This window comes from Salmo trutta, chromosome 3, assembly GCF_901001165.1.
Source record: "Salmo trutta chromosome 3, fSalTru1.1, whole genome shotgun sequence".
NCBI lineage: Eukaryota > Metazoa > Chordata > Actinopteri > Salmoniformes > Salmonidae > Salmo > Salmo trutta.
The window spans coordinates 45,046,691-45,066,234 of record NC_042959.1 but is presented as its reverse complement, the minus strand read 5'-3'; the positions used below and the strand labels follow the sequence as shown (position 1 = coordinate 45,066,234).

General features: G+C 42.2%; 1 protein-coding gene across 1 annotated transcript in view; it reads right to left on the bottom strand.

Annotated features, from left to right (window-relative positions):
• LOC115176013 (R-spondin-2-like) overlaps positions 1 to 18,615 on the bottom strand; it is an 84,102-nt gene extending 65,487 nt beyond the window's left edge. Inside the window, exons 1-3 of the mRNA XM_029735735.1 lie at positions 18,331 to 18,615; positions 17,260 to 17,671; positions 16,658 to 16,961 (exon numbers count right to left, since the gene is read on the bottom strand). Coding sequence (XP_029591595.1) covers positions 16,658 to 16,757 — 100 coding nt within the window. The 5' untranslated portion in view covers positions 16,758 to 16,961; positions 17,260 to 17,671; positions 18,331 to 18,615. The remainder of the gene's footprint in view (positions 1 to 16,657; positions 16,962 to 17,259; positions 17,672 to 18,330) is intronic.
• Positions 18,616 to 19,544: the final 929 nt, after the last annotated feature.

Below are 19,544 nucleotides of genomic sequence, written 5' to 3'. Positions count from 1 at the left end.
GTGCAGCCTATATGCTACATGGCTGTGCCATGCACATGAAATCAATAGTTGTGTTCATTAAACAGACAAGGCTTAGATCACAGTCAACACATTCAATGAAACAAAATCATATTGATTGATTAAGTCATAGGCTTTTGGTCAGGAGTAGGCTACTAAGTGACTGCAAGTGAAGAGCAATATAATCCACTTGTTAAGCTACATAACATGCTGGCCAATGTTCACCAGTGCTAATACAACTAGACAAGATTTTATTTATTTAACCAGGCAAGTCAGTTAAGAACAAATTCTTATTTTCAATGACGGCCTAGAAACAGTGGGTTAACTGCCTTGTTCAGGGGCAGATTTGTACCTTGTCAGCTCGAGGATTTGAACTTGCAACCTTTCGGTTGCTAGCCCAACACTCTAACCACTAGGCTACCCTGCCACCCCAAGATGATCATCACCAGCGTTCACCTCAACTTAGCTAACATTTCTACAGCCTAATTGTAGCCTAACCAATATTCAAATGTGGATTCATCAAGACGAGTCCCCACGCTTGTCTCAAAAAAGCATGAAACGGTGCTGAAATAGTTGAATACACGCGGGTAGGCTATTGCTTCAAATGTATTCTAACAATTGGATGACTTTCATCCTGAGTTAGAGTCAGCAAAAATGTGTTGACTTAAATTGCATTAGCCTACTTTATTCCAATATTTTCGTAATTCAGTGATATTTAGTGGAACAGTAATTCTTTATGGATACATCCAGTTGTGGTTAAGGAAACACTGCATGCGGTGGGCTATGAGAAAAGATGGATGAAGTGACATGCCTCGCAAAGTTTAAAACTGGCAGGAAAATGGTAGTAACCGGCGCTGCCTAGCAAGCATTAAGAGCATAGTGCGTGTCAATGCCGCCTCAGCATTACAGCTACATTTCATACCGTAGGCAGAACTTTACTGCAATCATGACTAGGTCTGTTGTCGGAAAATAAAAGTAGAGGCTTTATCGCTGTCAATACCTTTCATATATCAAGAAAATTGAGCAAAAAGGTGTCGGGATGCTAAAGTTGGAGGAAAAACATATTGGTTTGAAAGGTGGATAAGACTGTATTAGAGAGCATTTCCCATGGAAGTAATAAAATCGGATGGCAAAATACAGAAACATTTTTAAACACTCCGCACCTCTTGGGTATGGTACGTGCAATAGGTGTTCAAATTAGGATAGTGAACCATATGTCTAATTCACATGGATGGTTGGGATGGGCAACTTTGATGGTGTTGGGGGCCACAAAAAAATCGGAACTAACCATGAGGGGCCGCAGTGGCTAGCAGGTCTGCGTTCCCATACATGCAGTCATGCCTTTTGAGGGCCCTAAGTGAAAAAAATGTTGCTTGAAATTTGAAACATTTGCAGTTTTACAGCTAATTTCCTGCAATTTATCACATTTTGCCATAGTTTGGAGAGAAATATTTGCAGCTTTGAATATGATATCTAAGTGAGAGTGACTAACAAAACCAACGGGGGCCACTCGGTCAGTAATTCAACCATGATTACTACAAGTTTAGATAGCTGGCTAGATTAACTTATCAATCTTTTTTTTTTTGCTGACACAGGCTAATAGAGTGACTGTCAGTGACTGACATAACAAGAACAAAACTGCTGATGCACAACCAAATTTCAAAATTGCACCTTGTGTATTCTACTATTCTAACTCAACAGTAAGTTGAGACCCCGACCGAGTTCCTAAAAAAACGAACAAACAAAACAAAACGTGTTAGATAGGATAAATAATGCGATACGTGTGAATTAGGGGGTGGCTTCCATCCAAAGACATGGGTGGCATGTAAGCCCTTAGTGTCTTATTACAAAGAAGTCAACAGCCTAGAGTAAGCTAAATCCCTACCTGGCAGGTGTCAACATGCCACACTAATTACTATTACAAATTAACAACAAATTGTTTTTTATGCAAGGGCCGCAGCTATTACCCAAGCCCCCGAGGCACTGGTTGTGCTAAGGAGTTATGATAACTCAAACCACAGGAGTCTCTTCTCTTGTCTAAACAATCCTGCCTGATGGAATTCCTAGCCCTGTTGTGGTAGGGTTACCATACAACCTTAGCAAACTACTCTTAAAAATAAGGGTTCCAAAAGGGTTCTTCTGCTGTCCCCATAGGAGAACCCTTTATGGTTCCAGTTAGAACCCTTTTTGTTTCCATATTTTCTTTGAGTTTCAAGTAGATAGACCATGTAAACCCTCTGTAAGGGATCTACATGGAACCAAAAGGGGTTCTACCTGGAACCAAAAGGGTTCTACCTGGAATAGAGTTGCAAAGGGAAGCTTACTGGAAGCTTTGTAAGTTTAACAGTAAACTACTAGAATTTTGATGTCTTTCAAGGTTTTTATGTAATCTATCACAAGACATCTAGTGGTGCTTTTGAGTACTTCAGATTATCACAGGTGTCTGTAAAAATCTCTGTCCCTCGGTGTGGCCTTATCACATGTAAAACATATGAAATAAGATCATTTTAAAATATAAAATATAATGACAAAGCTGAAAAAGCATTATCCTAAATACCATACCATAAATTTAGTGAATACCATTGATGTTAAATATGAGGGTTTCAGCATGAAATATTCTTCATATTTTTTTTATTATTTGACTATGTCAATATGTATTTGTTGTCAATGTTTAGGCATCAAACTGGTGGATTCAATATTTGGAAGATTTGGAAGAGTTAATGCTTTTTTCATTAATCTGGCTATTTTCTCTTGAACCATATGGTCTATCTACTAGAAACTCATGGAAAATATTGGCACAGATATAACAAATAAATGTTGTATATGAATACATTTTTATAAATGACCAAAGTTACTCAAGATTGCCATACATTTTCTGTTAATTACCCAAATTACTCAAGTTTCCTTTATCTTACCGGTAGGTTTGCAACCCTAACCTGGAACCAAAAAGGGTTCTGCAAAGGGTTCTCCTTTGGGGACAGCCAAGGAACCCTTTTAGGTTCCAGATACACTCTTAGAAAAAAAAGGTGCCATCTTCTCTACATCCTTAAAAGCTGATGGGTTTTAGGTATAATCCTTCCCCTGGCTCTTACATTTAAATTGTGGTAGTTGTTTTCAACCAAACACTGCTTGCTAAAACCATACACATACTGACAGTGTGTGCGTGTGCGCATGTACAACCGACTGTGCTTTAATGATGATATCAGCCCTAAATTGTCAATTACACTTTGCTACTGTCCATTACCGCGTCATGGCCGTGCCATCTCGAAACCCATTAGTGCGTAAACATGTAAACTACATGTGACCCCTGCCTACTTACACCTATTAGATAGGGCTCCTGTCTGTGAAAGTCGTTTATACAGTGTGCTCATGAGACCTGGCTGCCGTTCCAAAAACCATATTGAGTTAAGGAGAAGTCAGCCAAGATGTAATACAAATAGCTGTAAGAAAAAGAAAGGAATTTGAAAAATGTTAAATGAGTTTTTCTTTTTTTTCTCCTTTCATATTTTCTTCACCAATCTTCCCTACCGCAGTTTTGCTCCACTGTCTGGTCTCTAAACCAAAAACCTGAATGGAGTTGAGAATGCATAAAAGTACCACAACAAAGCATATTCAGTAACCAAACAAGCTGGAAATGTGAGGTAGCCACACACGACATTAAAATCATAATGCAGGTTGTACATTTCCCTAGATTAAACTTAACATTATTTCTTTCTCTTTTTATCTCTCTCTCTCTCTGTCTGTTCTGTGTATCATGGCTGTGTGGCATAAAGCCAGAGCAAAGCACACAAACGAACATGGCCTTTGAGTCAACACAGACAACAAGACAAACAACAACAATGACCACAACCACACACTGACCAAAACCCAACCATGCAGTAAGCTATATTACAGACAGTCTTATGTCTGGGCCCATGTGGAATGACTCGGGATGCATTCCATCTCTGACAAGGTCTGAGGGAGAGGAGAACGGTTATTCGGATGCCTTCCACTCAGCAGAATGCATCAGAAGCCCCAAGTACACAGGACTAGGAACCATGGTTTTAACTAGCTCTGCCTTCACTATATTTGGGTCTTGCCAGGATAATCATCCAGAGAAAGTAACTTGGTGCATCTAAATGGTACATTTCATATTCAGCACTTGGTGGGAATATATCACTGTTCACTGTCTATCTACAACTTTGTAACTACAGACTGTATATACTGCCAGTGTCATCCGTATGGTTTCATGCATGGCATGGCTAAAGTGCTCTGTTCACTTCTGTTAGAGCAGAATGACGGTGCTGTGTTGACAGTCCTTTTCAGTATGGGACTGTCAACTGTCAACATTGTTAATAGAAGCAACATAGTGAGCCTAATTAGATGATTGATGAGGCATCTCATTGGTTCGTCTTGACAATCTCTCTCTCGCTAAGCTCAGCATCAGGGCCCTGTAATGACTACCAGCACTTGGCCCCAGCCCGAGACCTAATCCTAGATCCAACCTAGTGCACAGATCCTTAAGCAAATACAAATACAGCCCCGGTACCAGCCTCAGCCCCAGCTGAGTAGTCCCAACCCCATACAGCACAAGCCCAATATCCCAGCCTAAGCTTCAGCCCAAGTCAAGCCCCTGTCCAAGTCCTATAGCTCTAGCCTCAGATCCAAGCCCTGCCCGACCCCCAGCCCAGCCTCAGTCAAGCCACAGGTTCAGCCCCAGCCCTATCCACAGCCCAGCCTCAGTCAAGCCGCAGATCCAGCCCCTGGCCTACCCCCAGCCCAGCCTCAGTCAAGCCGCAGGTCCAGCCCCAGCCCAGCCTCAGTCAAGCTGCAGGTCCAGCCCCAGCCCTACCCCCAGCCCAGCCTCAGTCAAGCCACAGGTCCAGCCCCATCCCTATCCCCAGCCCAGCCTCAGTCAAGCTGCAGGTCCAGCCCCAGCCCTACCCCCAGTTGCATTCATCAATCCAGCAGCCTCACGCAGTGGGTGGGTGGGTTCGGGTGCACCACCACCATCACCTCCAGTACACTACATCCATGTCCGGCGGATTCCTAAATTACAGGCAAGTTCCACACAGTGAGACTTTTTTTTTGCATCTGACAGGCTCACTTCCTCCCCATACCAAAGGCATTGCATGCTGGGCCTTATTTTGATGTGGCATGTAAGTATAATTAGAGGTCCAATAAAAGCAGAGAGGAGGGAAAAATGAGGCATGTCCATCTGTCGAGTCTTAATAAAGGGTGGAGAGGGGGTCGAGAGAGCCCTGCTCTGCTCTCCGGATCACAGCCCTATCCCCAGGCCACCATGCCTCCCTGTCTGTTGTTCTACAGCCATTAGAGCAGGCGTGGATGTAAATACTCTGCAGAGCCAAAAACCAACCCTACACGCTTTTCTGCCTGCCTGCCTGCCTCTGTGTGTGTGTGTGTGTGTGTGTGTGTGTGTGTGTATTTGTCAGGGGGAGGGGGGCTCCTGATCTCAAGTTACCAGGGCCTTGCAGAGATCGATCCAAAGTAGGTACTAGTCTGCAGGCACACCGAGACAAACACACACAGACATGGCAAACAAGAGTCAGATATGTGGCTCACTGCAGTAGTACAACACTGGACCATCCCTATTCCCTCCCTGCCCTTGTGTCTCTTGCTATGTTCCTAGGAGTGGTGATGTTAATCACCTGCAGCCCAATGACTGCTAAACTGCTGGCCATCAAGTTCCAGCTTTTAACCTCTTAACCTCTTGCGTATATCCTACCACTGGGGGCGCCACAGCGCATTTTGGAAAAAATTCGTTCCCATTTTCAACGGCCTACTAATCAAACTCAGAAGCTAGGACATGCATATACTTATTTTATATGGATAGAAAACACCCTAAAGTTTATAAAACTGTTTGAATGGTGTCTGTGAGTATAACAGAACTCGTATGGCAGTCAAAACCCCGAGACCGATTGAACCAGGAAGTGGGATTCTGAATTGTGGACTCGACTTCACAGCCTTCCCTGTAATTCACAACGTGAAAAAATGATAATTGAGCACTTTCCAGTGCATCCACTAGATGTCCCCAGTCTTTACAAAGTGTTTTGAGGCTTCTACTGTCGAAACTCAGTGTAGGAGACGATGTGGCAATTGGTCACAGTAGGAGGGCCATCAGCATTGTGACGTCGGCGGCCGTGTCTGCCCCCACCTTTGGAAACGTTTTGAAACACAATGAAATCGTCCCACTCGAATCTTATTGGCTCTCTTGTTGAAACAGGCCCTGAAGATTAATGTTATACAACGTTTGACATGTTTGAACGAACCTAACGGAGGGAAAAAAGTCATTTTTCGTTAGCCAAGTGCCGCGCACGGATCAACATTTGGTTACAGCCTTAGGACGCGCTAACAACAGCAAGCTAATGGAACATAAAGGATGGACTTTTTCGACCGAAAATACATTTGTCGTGGACCTGGGATTCCTGGAAGTGCTTTCTGATGAAGACAACTAAAGGTGAGGGATTATTGGCAATATTATACAAGATCAGATGTGATGTGCAATTGTTCCAAGATGGCGACGAGCTAGGCTTTCTAGCTCATTTTCTGAGTATCGCATCCCCTTTTATCTCAAAGTGTGATTACCCTGTAAAGTTAATTTAAAATCTGTTATGACGGGTGTTTTCAAGAGATATTCATCTATAAATCTTAGATTGACAATATAAAAAAAAAAATCGTTTTCGAATAGTAATTTATAAAATTGTAGCACTGTTTCCCGGGACGCATTTTATGGGAAAATAGTTAGTCAACGTCAGGTGCCGATGTAAAATGCTGTTTTTATATAGAAATATGACCTTTATTGAACAAAAGATTGCATGCTGTGTGTAACATGATGTCCTAGGTGTGTCATCTGATGAAGTTTGTAAAAGGTTAGTGCTGCATTTAGCTGTTTTTTGGTTATATGTGATGCATGTGCTTGGTCGGAAAATTCATATGATGCTACTTTTACCATGTACTCCTCTAACATAATCTAATATTTTGCTTTTCCTGTAAAACCTTTTTGAAATCGGACAACGAGGGTCGATTCAAGAGAGGTGTATCTATAAAACGATATGAGACAGTCCTATATTTGAAAAAAAAAAATATTGAATTTCGTTATGCTAATGTCGCTAGGAGTTTTTCGCTGGAAAATGATCCCGCTAACGGGATGAGAGTCTCAAGAGTTAACATATGCCCTCATTTTTTATAGTGATCCCCATACTTCAAATCAAATAAAATAAAATGTTATTAGTCACATGTGCCGAATACAACAGGTGTAGACCTTACAGTGAAATGCTTACTTAAGAGCCCCTGACCAACAATGCAGTTCAAAAAAATACAGATAAGAATAAGAAATAAAAGTAACAAGTAATTAAAGCGCAGCAGTAAAATAACAACAGCGAGTCTATATACAGGGGGGTACCGGTACTGAATCAATGTGTGGGGGCACCGGTTAGTTGAGGTAATATGTACATGTAGGTAGAGTTGTTGAAGTGGCTGTGCATAGATAATAACAACAGAGAGTAGCAGCGGTGTAAAAGGTTGGGGGCGCAATGCAAATAGTCTGGGTATCCATTTGATTAGATGTTCAGGAGTCTTATGGCTTGGGGTTAGAAGCTGTTTAGAAGCCTCTTGGACCTAGACTTGGTGCTCCGGTACCGCTTGCCGTGCAGTAGCAGAGAGAACAGTCTATGACTAGGGTGGCTGGAGTCTATGACAATTTTAAAATACTTATAGTATTACTTAAGAATCACACCAGTTATGACATTATTATCAATGCACTGTTCTGAGTAAATGCTCAGTAAATGCTGAGTAAATGCTTGAGTGTTGTTCTTCACAAGAGTATAGTGAGAGGTTAGTTGATGAGGGCCTCCCTTTCTCTGTCTCTGGCCCGCTCACCTACCTCCGAAGCCCTCGCATGACTCACTTTTGTGTTTAAATGCTTATTTTTCGTTGTTTTATACGCACCACTTAGAAACGATCCCCACATTATGACTTTTATGACCCAATAAACTCAAGAGTATCGAACCAAACTGGCTGACCATATTTAGTAGCTTTATACGAAAACGTATTAACGTGTAATTGCTGTAGGCAGGCGTGCTATTGTGAGAATAACATAGGTGAGCGTTACAAAAATTTCCCTCGCACTCAAAAGGGACACTGGACCTTTTGTCTGCAGCTCTGGAGTTTCCAATCACCACTGGGAAATATGGAGTGTGTTATAAGATCCATTTTATTTCACATTTCCGAAAATGAACTTTCACAGTGTGGTAAAATGTAGCCTGAAAGAAAAACATCTGTTTGGCATCTGGGATCCTCTGATGACAATGATTGAGGGTGGAAGAGAAGATCTTGTTCATATCCCAGAGAAAAATTAAAAACAGGGACCAAATCTACACACAATGACTGTTTCTCTGCAGTGACCTGATAAATGGAAACGTGTAGAAGTGTCTAAAACCAGCCTTCTCCTCTGTGTGAAATGGATCTTCCTCAGTCTTCGCTCAGACACGAAACAGCGCACAAAAAAAAGAGAGAGAGAAAGCGGAAAAACCTAAGCCCTCTAGTTCGCAAACCTATTACACCGCCATCGAATCAGAAAGCTACGTGTTGGTGCCAATTTAAATGAATTAGGGCTAATTGAGTTTATAGGGTGAAGGGGGCTAGGCAGAGCGTGAAGAGGCAGAGGGTGAATAGGCAGAGGGTGAATAGACAATGTTTTTTTTGTGGTGAGAGAAAACGAAGACAAAACAGAAACAGATAACCCACAGCTTGTCACGTGGGTCCTGAGGAATCTCTCCGAGCCTGACTACAAGTTCATGACACCTGTGTTGTTTTTTTCTCGGGGGATTTCCACCAGTGTAGCATGGCATCGGTGCACTGAAGACTGAGGACCCTTTCACTGGCTTCATTTGATACGGCTGTGAATGAGACCTAGTAGGTCTCCTACACTACAGACAGACAGACAGGATGGACATGCTTGGGTTAGTGGGTCCCACCAGACTGACCTCGCCGCAACAGTTACTGCAGTTCACAGGTTTTTGTTTTGGTACTGAATTTATTTGTCAATGCAGCTGAAAACCTGAATTACCTACCATGATTTTCCACAAAATTGGCACTGTCCAGACACAAAAACCCACCTGCATAAAGACTTGCATGCATGCACACACACACACCCACACACACATTAACGGCTTGGCTGATGGGGCCTGGGAAGAGAAAGGGAACACGGTTCTTCTTAGACGCTGCAGCCGGGGCTCAGGTCAGGACTTGGCGAGCAGTAATCCCTCTCAGGTGATGCTGCTCACATTCAGCCACATCCAGCTGATCTGCTTAAATATGTTCTCTCCCGTCCCTCCACCCCCTCTCATCTTTAAAAGCCCCCTCCGGCAAGGAGCAGAACTTGGGAGGACGGGGGCTACTGCTATTCCACACCACGAACCCCGGATTGCTTTTCAGCGTTTCTGTAAAGTGATCGTTCCATGTGCCGCTTTGCGCGGTGACACAACGTACAGGACTCCTTCATAACCAGCCAGGAGAAACGCACGGCCGCTGTGGAATAAAAAAAAAAGTCACACAGTCCCCCTGGCTTAGGAGAGAGCGTGCACACAAACAGGATTCAGGGTGCCCATCCCGTGGATTAGAGTGGCATTATGTGAAAAAGCCTTGTTAAAAGACAAGCCATCTGCGGCCCCTTTTCACTTTTTCCAAAGACAGAGTGGCAAAGCTGCTTTAAGAGTGGCCTCGTATAGCGTTCCCTCTCCCTGTCGGAGTCAGTTTAAAATGGCTTCACGTCCACCAAACAATACGAGGGACAATAAGCTATTTAATAGACAGTCATAAACTATTAATATATAATAATATATGACATTTAGCAGACGCTTTCATCCAAAGGGACTTAGTCATGCTATTTGTATCCATTTCTCTCACAGAAAATACAGAGAATTAGCAAGTGCGATCTGAGTGCTTTCAGGGCGGCAGGTAGTCTAGCGGTTAAGAGCGTTGGGCCAATACCCGGCTAGGTGAAAAATCCGCTGATGTGCCCTTGAGCAAGGCACTTAAACCGAATTGCTCCTTTAAGTAGCTCTGAATGAGTGTCTGCTAAATTACTAAAATGTAAATGTAAGGCATATCCTTCTAAGTAGGGTTGCACATTTTGGGGAATATTTAGAGGTGGAAACTTTCCGTGGGAATTAACGTGAATATATGGGAATTAACGGAAATATATGCAAATTAATATTAATACCATTTAAATGTAGATGTTTTTTGCATTGGATATATTTACCATATCATATGGAAACAGAAACATATACCTTTTACCTTATCATAAGTAGACATAATTGCAAATGATTAAATCCTTTCAATAGAAATAAAAAAATACAATTTAGTTATGAATTGAACTTTAATTAAATGAGTGGACTCTTCACATGGGATGATTTCACTGAACAACAAAAGAAAGAGAATATTGAATGATCCCCAATGATCCATCGCATCACCCAAAAACGTTTTCAACATTTCATCAGACTCTGGGGCCTCATCTACACAAGTCACTTTCCAAGCTTGTTGAGGATGTCTCGTTGTCAGGCTCAAAAAGCCAAACATTTTCCCCGGATGGCCACCAATTTATCAACCCTTGTATTGGTCAGCCTGTTGCGTGCTTTGGTGTGTGTGTGTTAGCAAACAAGGACCAGTTGCGCTCTGAGGCGGCTGATGTTGGTGGGATTTGGAGGATGATGGAGGTAACAGGGGAAAGAGCCTCAGATCCACCAAGTCCCTTCCACCAGGTGGCTGATGAGAATTTCCAAAAATGTTCCATGGGAAATTAAGCCCTGGAATTTGGGGAATTTTGCTTAAATTCATAAAAAAAAATGTTAGCTTATAACAGTGAACCATTTTTGTGGGATACACATAAGGCAATTCTAGGTCTTGTGGCATATTTTGGTTAAACTATCCCCAATTTCATGGAATTGCAACCCTCTGCATGCACAGTGCATTCTTCCATCACATGTACAGTGCACTCTTCAATCACATGTACAGCTGATTCTCAAGATCTTGCACACTAATGAGATGCTATTGAGCCCACACTACTACACTGCCTGAGCCAAGGACTACCCGCTTTCTGGTAAGTTTTGATTACAATACTAGGTGGGGTGAATATATTTTATATGACATACATTATTTTTTGTTAAATAGTAAATAGTAGCCTACAGCAAAGTGTTTAAATCATTTATAATTTGTTAACAATTTCTGCTAGTTAGTTTTTTCTACCATGTGAGTTATAGCTTGTTTGAGCCTGCTAACTGAGGAGTGTTAATTCCCCCTTTTCCATACACGTTTCATTTTAAAACATTTATCTTACAAAGGAGCTGTTTAATCTAACTGCTTAACTATGTATATGTACATCGAATTGTATTTTTTTTTCTTCTCATTTAATCTTTACAGGAAAATGCCACAGTTCACTGCAGCTAACGTAGAAGGAAAAGCTGTATACATTTGCAAATACTATGCCAAATCATATGTGAAGAATGCAACAAAGATGCAGAATCATCTGGCCAAGTGCTTACATTTCCCTCAGCGCTCACAACAAGCAACCTCTGACAAAAGTCCCTCTACTTCTATTCGAGGTGACAATGATGAATTAGACACCTTATCGATAGCAACAGCTCATGGTCCTCCTGGAATCAGATGGTTTTTTTGACTCAATGGAGGAACGCAGTCAAAGAAATGCTGATGACTGTCTTGCTCGAACTGTGTATGCAACTGGTTTACCTCTGATGCTCATAGGCAATGTGTATTGGCAGACATTTCTGAATGTTCTTCGCCCAGCATACACCTCTCCAAACAGACATGCTTTATCTACTCATTTGCTGGATGCAGAGTTCAACAGAAGGTCAAGCAAATCATAGAGAAAGCAGACTGTATTGCAATCATCTCTGATGGGTGGTTGAATGTTCGTGGACAAGGAATAATTAACTACATCATCTCAACCCCTCAACCAGTATTCTACAAGAGCACAGACAAGGGACAACAGACACACCAGTCTCTACATGGCAGATGAGCTGCAGGCAGTCATCAATGACCTTGGACCACAGAAGGTATTTGCACTGGTAACAGACAATGCTGCGAACATGATGGTCTAAAGTGGAGGAGTCCTACCTTCACATCACACCCATTGGCTCTGCTGCTCATGCATTGAATCTGCTCCTCAAGGACATCATGGCACTGGAAAGAATGGATAAACTCTACAAGAGAGCCAAGGAAATTGTTAGGTATGTGAAGGGTCCTCAAGTTATAGCAGCAATCTACCTCACCAAGCAAAGTGAGAAGAATAAGAGCCTCACATTGAAGCTGCCCAGCAACACCCGTTGGGGTGGTGTTGTCATCATGTTTGACAGTCTCCTGGAAATGGCCATATCACAGTCTGCTGATATGGACAGCCCCATCAAGAGGATCCTACTGGATTATGTATTTTGGGAGAGAGTGCTAAGCAGCCTGAAACTCCTGAAATCTATAACAGTAGCCATTCCATGGATTGAGGGAGACAATGCCATCCTGTCTGATGTTCAGACTCCGCTTGCAGATATAAGAGAAGAAATCTGTACTGCCCTGCCCACTTCACTGTTGCTCCAAGCAGAGGAAACTGCAGTTTTGAAATACATCAAAAAGCGTGTGAAGACTTCTGCCTGAAGCCCATACACGCCGCAGTGTACATGTTGGACCCCAGGTATGCTGGCAAGAGCATCCTGTCTGGTGCAGAGATCAACATGGCCTATGGTGTCATCACTACCGTGTCTTGCCATCTTGCCCTGACGAGGGCAAGGTTCTTGGCAGTCTGGCGAAGTACACCTCTAAGCAAGGGCTTTGGGATGGAGATGCAATATGGCAGTTGTGCCAGCATATCTCATCAGCCGCCTGGTGGAAGGGACTTTGTGGATCTGAGGCTCTTTCCCCTGTTACCTCCATCATCCTCCAAATCCCCCCAACATCAGCCGCCTCAGAGTGCAACTGGTCCTTGTTTGGGAACACACACACCAAAGCACGCAACAGGCTGACCAATACAAGGGTTGACAAATTGGTGGCCATCTGGAAAAATGTTAGGCTTTTTGAGCCTGACAACGAGCCATCCTCAACAAGGTTGGAAAGTGACAGTGTAGATGAGGCCTCAGAGTCTGATGTTCAAGAGCTGGACATTGAGGAGGTCCAGGGAGAAGACATGGAAGCCTGAGAGGAAGACAACCAAAGCTTTAGTTTCTAGACTATCATTTTACAGATGTATGTTGAAAACATTTTTGGGAGATGCGATGGATCATTGGGGATCATTCAATAATCCCTTTCTTTTGTTGTTCAGTGAAATCATCCCATGTGAAGAGTCCACTCATTTAATTAAAGTTCAATTCGTAACTAAATTGTTTTTAACATTTCTATTGGAAAGATTTAATCATTTGCAATTATGTCTACTTATGATAAGGTAAAAGGTTAATGTTTCTGTCTCCATATGATATGGTAAATATCCAATGCAAAAAACATCTACATTTAAATGGTATTAATATTAATTTGCATATATTTCCGTTAATTCCCATATATTCCCGTTAATTCCCACGGAAAGTTTCCACCTCTGAATATTCCCCAAAATGTGCAACCCTAGTGCTGTACAGTCTTTCACTACTATAGCCATTTCCTAGTAGTGGATTTACAAACTCCCCTGACCCATGGTGCATCTCTTCCTCCAGGAAACATTGGTACTTGAGTCTGTTTTTATGTAGTCAGCAGGTGGCATCATTAGCCAGAGAATAAAAATGAAAACCAATATCCTTGAGTGTAGCAATGATATCATAGGAGGCTTCATTGGCATGAGTTCACCTTTTTTAGTGGGCGGGGTGGGGGAATAAGGAGGTGTAAATCATCGGTTTTATATGAAGAGAAAAAAAACAATAACTACAGTGGAACAGAGGATTGAGTCATGTAGTAGAGTAGAGGAGCTGCTTGCAAGACATGATCAAACCATTTACACCACAGATTCCCTTCATTTAGCCTTAGCCTGACTCTCTTACAGTTTGCCTTTGAACACAGACTGTTGCCGACTAGAACAGCCCTGCTTTTCATTCTTGCATCCTCTTATTATACATCCGTCTCCTTCCCATACACTTCCCTAGCTAATCCAATCATATACTGTATGTCAACGGCAAAGGCTCTACTACTTACTTCAGCCAACTTATTTGAATTTATTTCAGCCTGAAAGGTAAAGACATTTGTTCCTCTACACACAGGATATTTTTCTTTACCCATAAAATATATATGCCTGGGGAGCTTAACGTGACCAATTCCATATTCAGTTTTTAAAATGTGCCTGGGACTGAACACTCCAGACTGATTTGGAAACCTCACTATGTTACTGCTGCTTGCCAGACATACTGTAGCTGTCATAGTGAACCTTGAGGGCAAGGCACAAATATTCAGCCCTGTCAGAGCATATTGAACAGTGATCCCTCTCTCACATGCTTCTCTCAATAACCATAATAAATAAAGGAAGGAAGTGAAAACCTAAAGCTTGGCTGCCTGCCAATGTGTGCTAAATGTTGCTTTTGGCCTCAGTCGGACCATTCCATTCCAAAACAACAGGAACCAATCCTCCACCTCCCCCCAAAAAACAATCTGTACAAAACCCATACATTGCTGAGGGCTGGAGCATCCAGTTTGAGATGTTCAGAGAGTTTACGGTAAAGTGGGTACAGCTCAGCCAAATCCCATCCTCAGGGTCAAATGTATGAGTTAACCTTTTGCTCTCACCTCCACCTCCACCTCCAACCACCACCCCCTCCCTCCCTCTCTCACACACACACACACACACACACACACACACACGCACACACACGTAAGGGTTATACCTCTCTAGCCTGCTAGCCAAAAGCATTTCAACCACTTCTATCAACAACAAACACAGAAACACAAACAAACACACACACCTATAACATTATCAATTTTCCTCTCTCCCTATAACATCCCAAACTTAACCAGTTCCACTCCGTGCCAAAAGGTTTGATCCCATTAAGAACATTATATTATGGAGCATCTGAGATCACCAATCCTGAGAGAAAAATAGAGGAGCAGAGAAAAGTGGGTGTGTGCCAGTACCCCACAGTGATTGCTTGATTATTTGCAGATGGGCAGTGGAAGAATTGCAGCCAGGAGTGGAGGTTCCCCCTGGCATGCCTTGCATATGATTAAATCTGTGATTGCCTTACAATTTACAACCCCCCCAAAAAAACTTGCATTGAGAAGAGGATCATCCTACTGTACTCCACACCACACTGTAACATGTTCTGTTTAGGGTATTTGTGCTATAACCAGGGGTCAGTCAGGAATAGCACACACACTTCAGATTAAGCAGTGTTCCCTCTCTCCCTTGTCACCACCGGAGTAAGGACCTTGCTTATGTCACAGATCCAGAGGGGGGGCTGCTAACAGCAGGAACACTGATGTCACAGTCTGCTCATTCATTCCGCCTTGCTGTTTTTACCAATGGGCTAATTCCCCAGAGGCGATTGTTATGCGTGTACCAACTGTTCAAAGATAACTGCGGTTATGAGATCAATTAAAAGCAGCTTAGGAGGCTGGAGAGGTCGAATTCATGACAGGGGAAGGGGGTTCCGCATCTATTCATTAAAACTCCCACAATACGCCCCCATAAGCCGCTACGCCCGACAATAGATAGACAGAGCCGCACTACCAGCTTTTTACCGTCTAGTCGCTGTAACCTACTAAGCAGTACCACATTTAATTAAAGACACAGATCTCTCTTTGTTGGCACGGACAGCCGGACAGGTAAAAGCACAGAGCCCGAAGCAATGTGGGGTAGCCTAGGCTATTTGACCAAACGACTCACCAACAGCAACTATGTAAGAAACACGAAGCAGATAACAATATCACAAATCTGATCAGGCATACTTGGGTTGGCAGCAAACAATGACCGTTATGTGTCCAAAACGCACATACACGAATTTGCCAAAATGTCCCCAAAACATAACTTCAAGAATGACCTGTAATCCAGTAATACAACTAACTATGTCTTTGAGTGGTATAGTCTAGCCAATATGTTACAATTCAGAAAAATATTTTCCACGTTGAACTCATGAAGTCCCGAACAGTTGCCTTGTAAAATATACCCACAGTCTGGGCAGACTCGCCTACTGCTTTACACCGCTGTGGCACTTTTCGTTTTGGCGGGATGGATATATTAGGTGGCTCGAATCAATTTTTTTCACTGCGCTTTTAATCTTATAGTGGCAGTTGGTTGATAATATCAGAGTGCATAAAACTCATCCAGGAACTCACGAGCGCACTTACCAGAAATGCATCACCTCAAATACCCTAGCCCTACTCTACAGGATGCTGGACGGTCACTGTATCCTGATCAATACACTGTGCTCAGGGCAATGATAGTGTCAACGAGTTATGTTTGAATAAATTGGCAAGGTAATTATCTAATCAATAAGCAGAACCGGATATACAATGGCAACAAATGTTGATTAAACTCTTGGTCTCAAAATGTTTAATATTAGCTGTTCGACCATGTCTATTTTTCTTTTTCTAATGTTGCTGGCTCAGAAACTATCCAAAACTTCTCGCTCTCAACTGTCACATTGGCAAGGATGATGTATGCATATATAGACGATTTTTCACTTACCTCTTTTGTTCCTCCTCCAGCGATTTGACTGCGTTTGACAGTTGCTGTACTCCATACAGTTCAACACGATTAAAGCCAATGAGAAAAGTCGAAACTGCATCTGGACGGCTGGTGTTCCGACTCGAATAAGAAGTGCCAATGGTGTTTGGGATGAATTATCTGATTCGTGTCCTCCAGTTTCTTGAATGATTCCAATTTGTCACACATTAAACGAGCAGCGACAACATAGTATCTCACCACTGAATAATATCATTTTATGAAGTTTATGAAGTTCACCCTTCATTCACAAGTGTCCCTTTGAGTGCTGTAAAAATAAAGATATGGGTTATTGAGATAACAAATGTGACGATATCAACATCTATCCAAACATGGGAAGAATACTTGCTCTAAGGAATTTAGGAGGCTAAGCCTATTGTATTTAAATACACTGCAATAATGAAAAAAAATTCTGCCCCATGTGTTAATTTACTCTCCATTCTCGACAAAAGAGCTTGGCATGAAATGAATGCATAACATTCTAACGCTTCTCAAACAAGCAATAACCTTCCAATATAATGAGCGCAAGAAGCTGCGTTTAACAATGAACACAATATGAAACATACCTGCATATGTGACAGTCTAAATCCACTTCAGAAAGCCACAGTGGATTTGGAGCATACAGCATCCCTCTTGTATGAAAAGTTATTTTGAAGAGAACAGAAGTCCGAGTGATCTCCTTCTCCTTGAGATGCACGCGAGTTTTATTCCGATAATACCTGTTTCCCCGGTGAAAGCGTGTCCTTCTTCACTTCAACAAACTTGTCTACACCATTCAGACGTCCCGTTTTACCTTGTGGTTAAAAGCAAAGGATATAAAGCCAGTAGATTCTCCTCTAGATTGGCTGCATCTGCGCTTCGAGCGGAGGTGAAGTGGTAGGCTACTACTGGTCCTGATGCTTGGGTTGCTTTCTCATATAACTGCTCCTGTCACGTGGAGATCTCTAGATCTGTGGGGCTGCTCAGAATTAGAAGCCCCTTGACCAGAGTGAAGTATTTTTTCTTATTATTTTAGATAATGAAGATGACACATGCTATTTAGCTGCCTAGGTCCTCACACTACACCGAGGCTCCCCCAGGGTCCTAGTGCAGGAAATAAATCCATCGCAGCCGTTTTGATTCTCGTGTGAAATGAAGCACAACACGTGACGTTTGAGTGGGGGTATTGTTGTAGGCTATCACCCCTAGTTTGGAAGTTGAATGACCTATAGGCACTCGCTCTCAAATTCCAAATTAAATTTATACGTTTTTTTAAAAGTATTTTTTCTATGTGGTTTGGAAACGGAGTTTGTTTGGTCGTTCAATTATGAACAATTGACCAATGAGAAGTGGTCTTGCTCAAAATGGGCCTATCACCGACAAGTGTGCACCTTTTCTATCACATTTAACACCAACAGGAAACTTATTCTCAACGATAAATCTTGTCGGTAGTACCTGCATGGTTAAACTGTTATTTCCACTATATGACAAATATGTCTATTCATGTCTCAAAAAGCTAGTGAATTGCACTGCAAGTCATGCTCATTTTAGGATTTCGAAGAAAACAGTTGTATGGCGTTGATTCTAATGTATTTAATGGTCTAATTTGAATGGATAAATTGGGAAGACTATGATCATAACCATCATCAATGTTTTACCTTCATCGTTGCCGTCATTGTCATTTGCTTCCAAGAAACAAGAATGCATGCAACTTCAAAAGATGCAAAGGCCTTACTCTGGGAGAATGTCATGTGAATGGACAACTATTTGCTCCACTAATGAATGCGATTTAAAGTTGGTGACTTTAACGGTTAAACAATCTACCTAATCAATTGACACAAAACTAAAAACGATTTAGAAACCATTAGCCACTTGCATTACCTCAAAACTAACTGAAAGGTAAATCAAAAGCGATACCTGAGGATAGGCCTACTACCGGTCCTGAAAAAAAGACTAGAAAAATCCCAGGTTAGGCCTTAGTTGAGATTTCCCGATAACTGATGGACCTCCGTGGGTTTCTCCTCCTGTTCTGGTAGAAATAGGCTGCAAATGCTGTACCCCATTTGACCACTAGGTGTGGCACTTAATCTTTTGTTTATTCTAGGAAATTAGTTTGTCGGGCGTTTATCAGGACACGACTGTCTCCCACCAGATGGGAAGCAATATTCTACTCAAAATAAACAGACATGAGGTAGTGTTTTAGGAAATGACTGAGGCACAGGGGTTACAGATTGGTGTAACGCATGTGCTACGCTCCATACGTAGTCCTTGTATATGAAGCAAGCACACGTCTTAACCTTGGATGTTTTCTTCTGAAAAGCCAGAGGTCAATTCAGTCTGACCAGTCAACAAGAAAATGAAGGACAGTAAGGATCGTAAATAAAAATATATTTTTGCAATGAATGCTTATCACTACCAAAGGCTTTGTAGTGAAAACCATGAAATGATTTGTATTTACTAATATCATGCTTGCGTTATAACATTCAAACATAGCCATGGAACAGAGCACTGTCAAAAATGATTTCTTGCAGACAATGGAGGGAGGAGCTGTCATAGGAATACCACCCCACAGAGAAAACCAGAGACCTTCCATGACATTTACCATCTTTACACATTTTGTCACACTGGTTTTATAGAAGACACAGGAGAAAAGGGGAGTGTGTTCTAACCTCAAGCAATAACACAATGCACGTTTTCCATTTCATCACAGGATCCACTTGCAAACCTTTTGTGGGAGGAAAACCTCAGACAATATGTAAAAACAAAAATCATGGAAGTTTCCCAGCCAAAACCAATAGTGAACTTCTGCCTGTTTATTACTTTATTCTAGTGCAGTGACAGACACTGTGGTCAAAGGGCTGTTTGCGGCAAG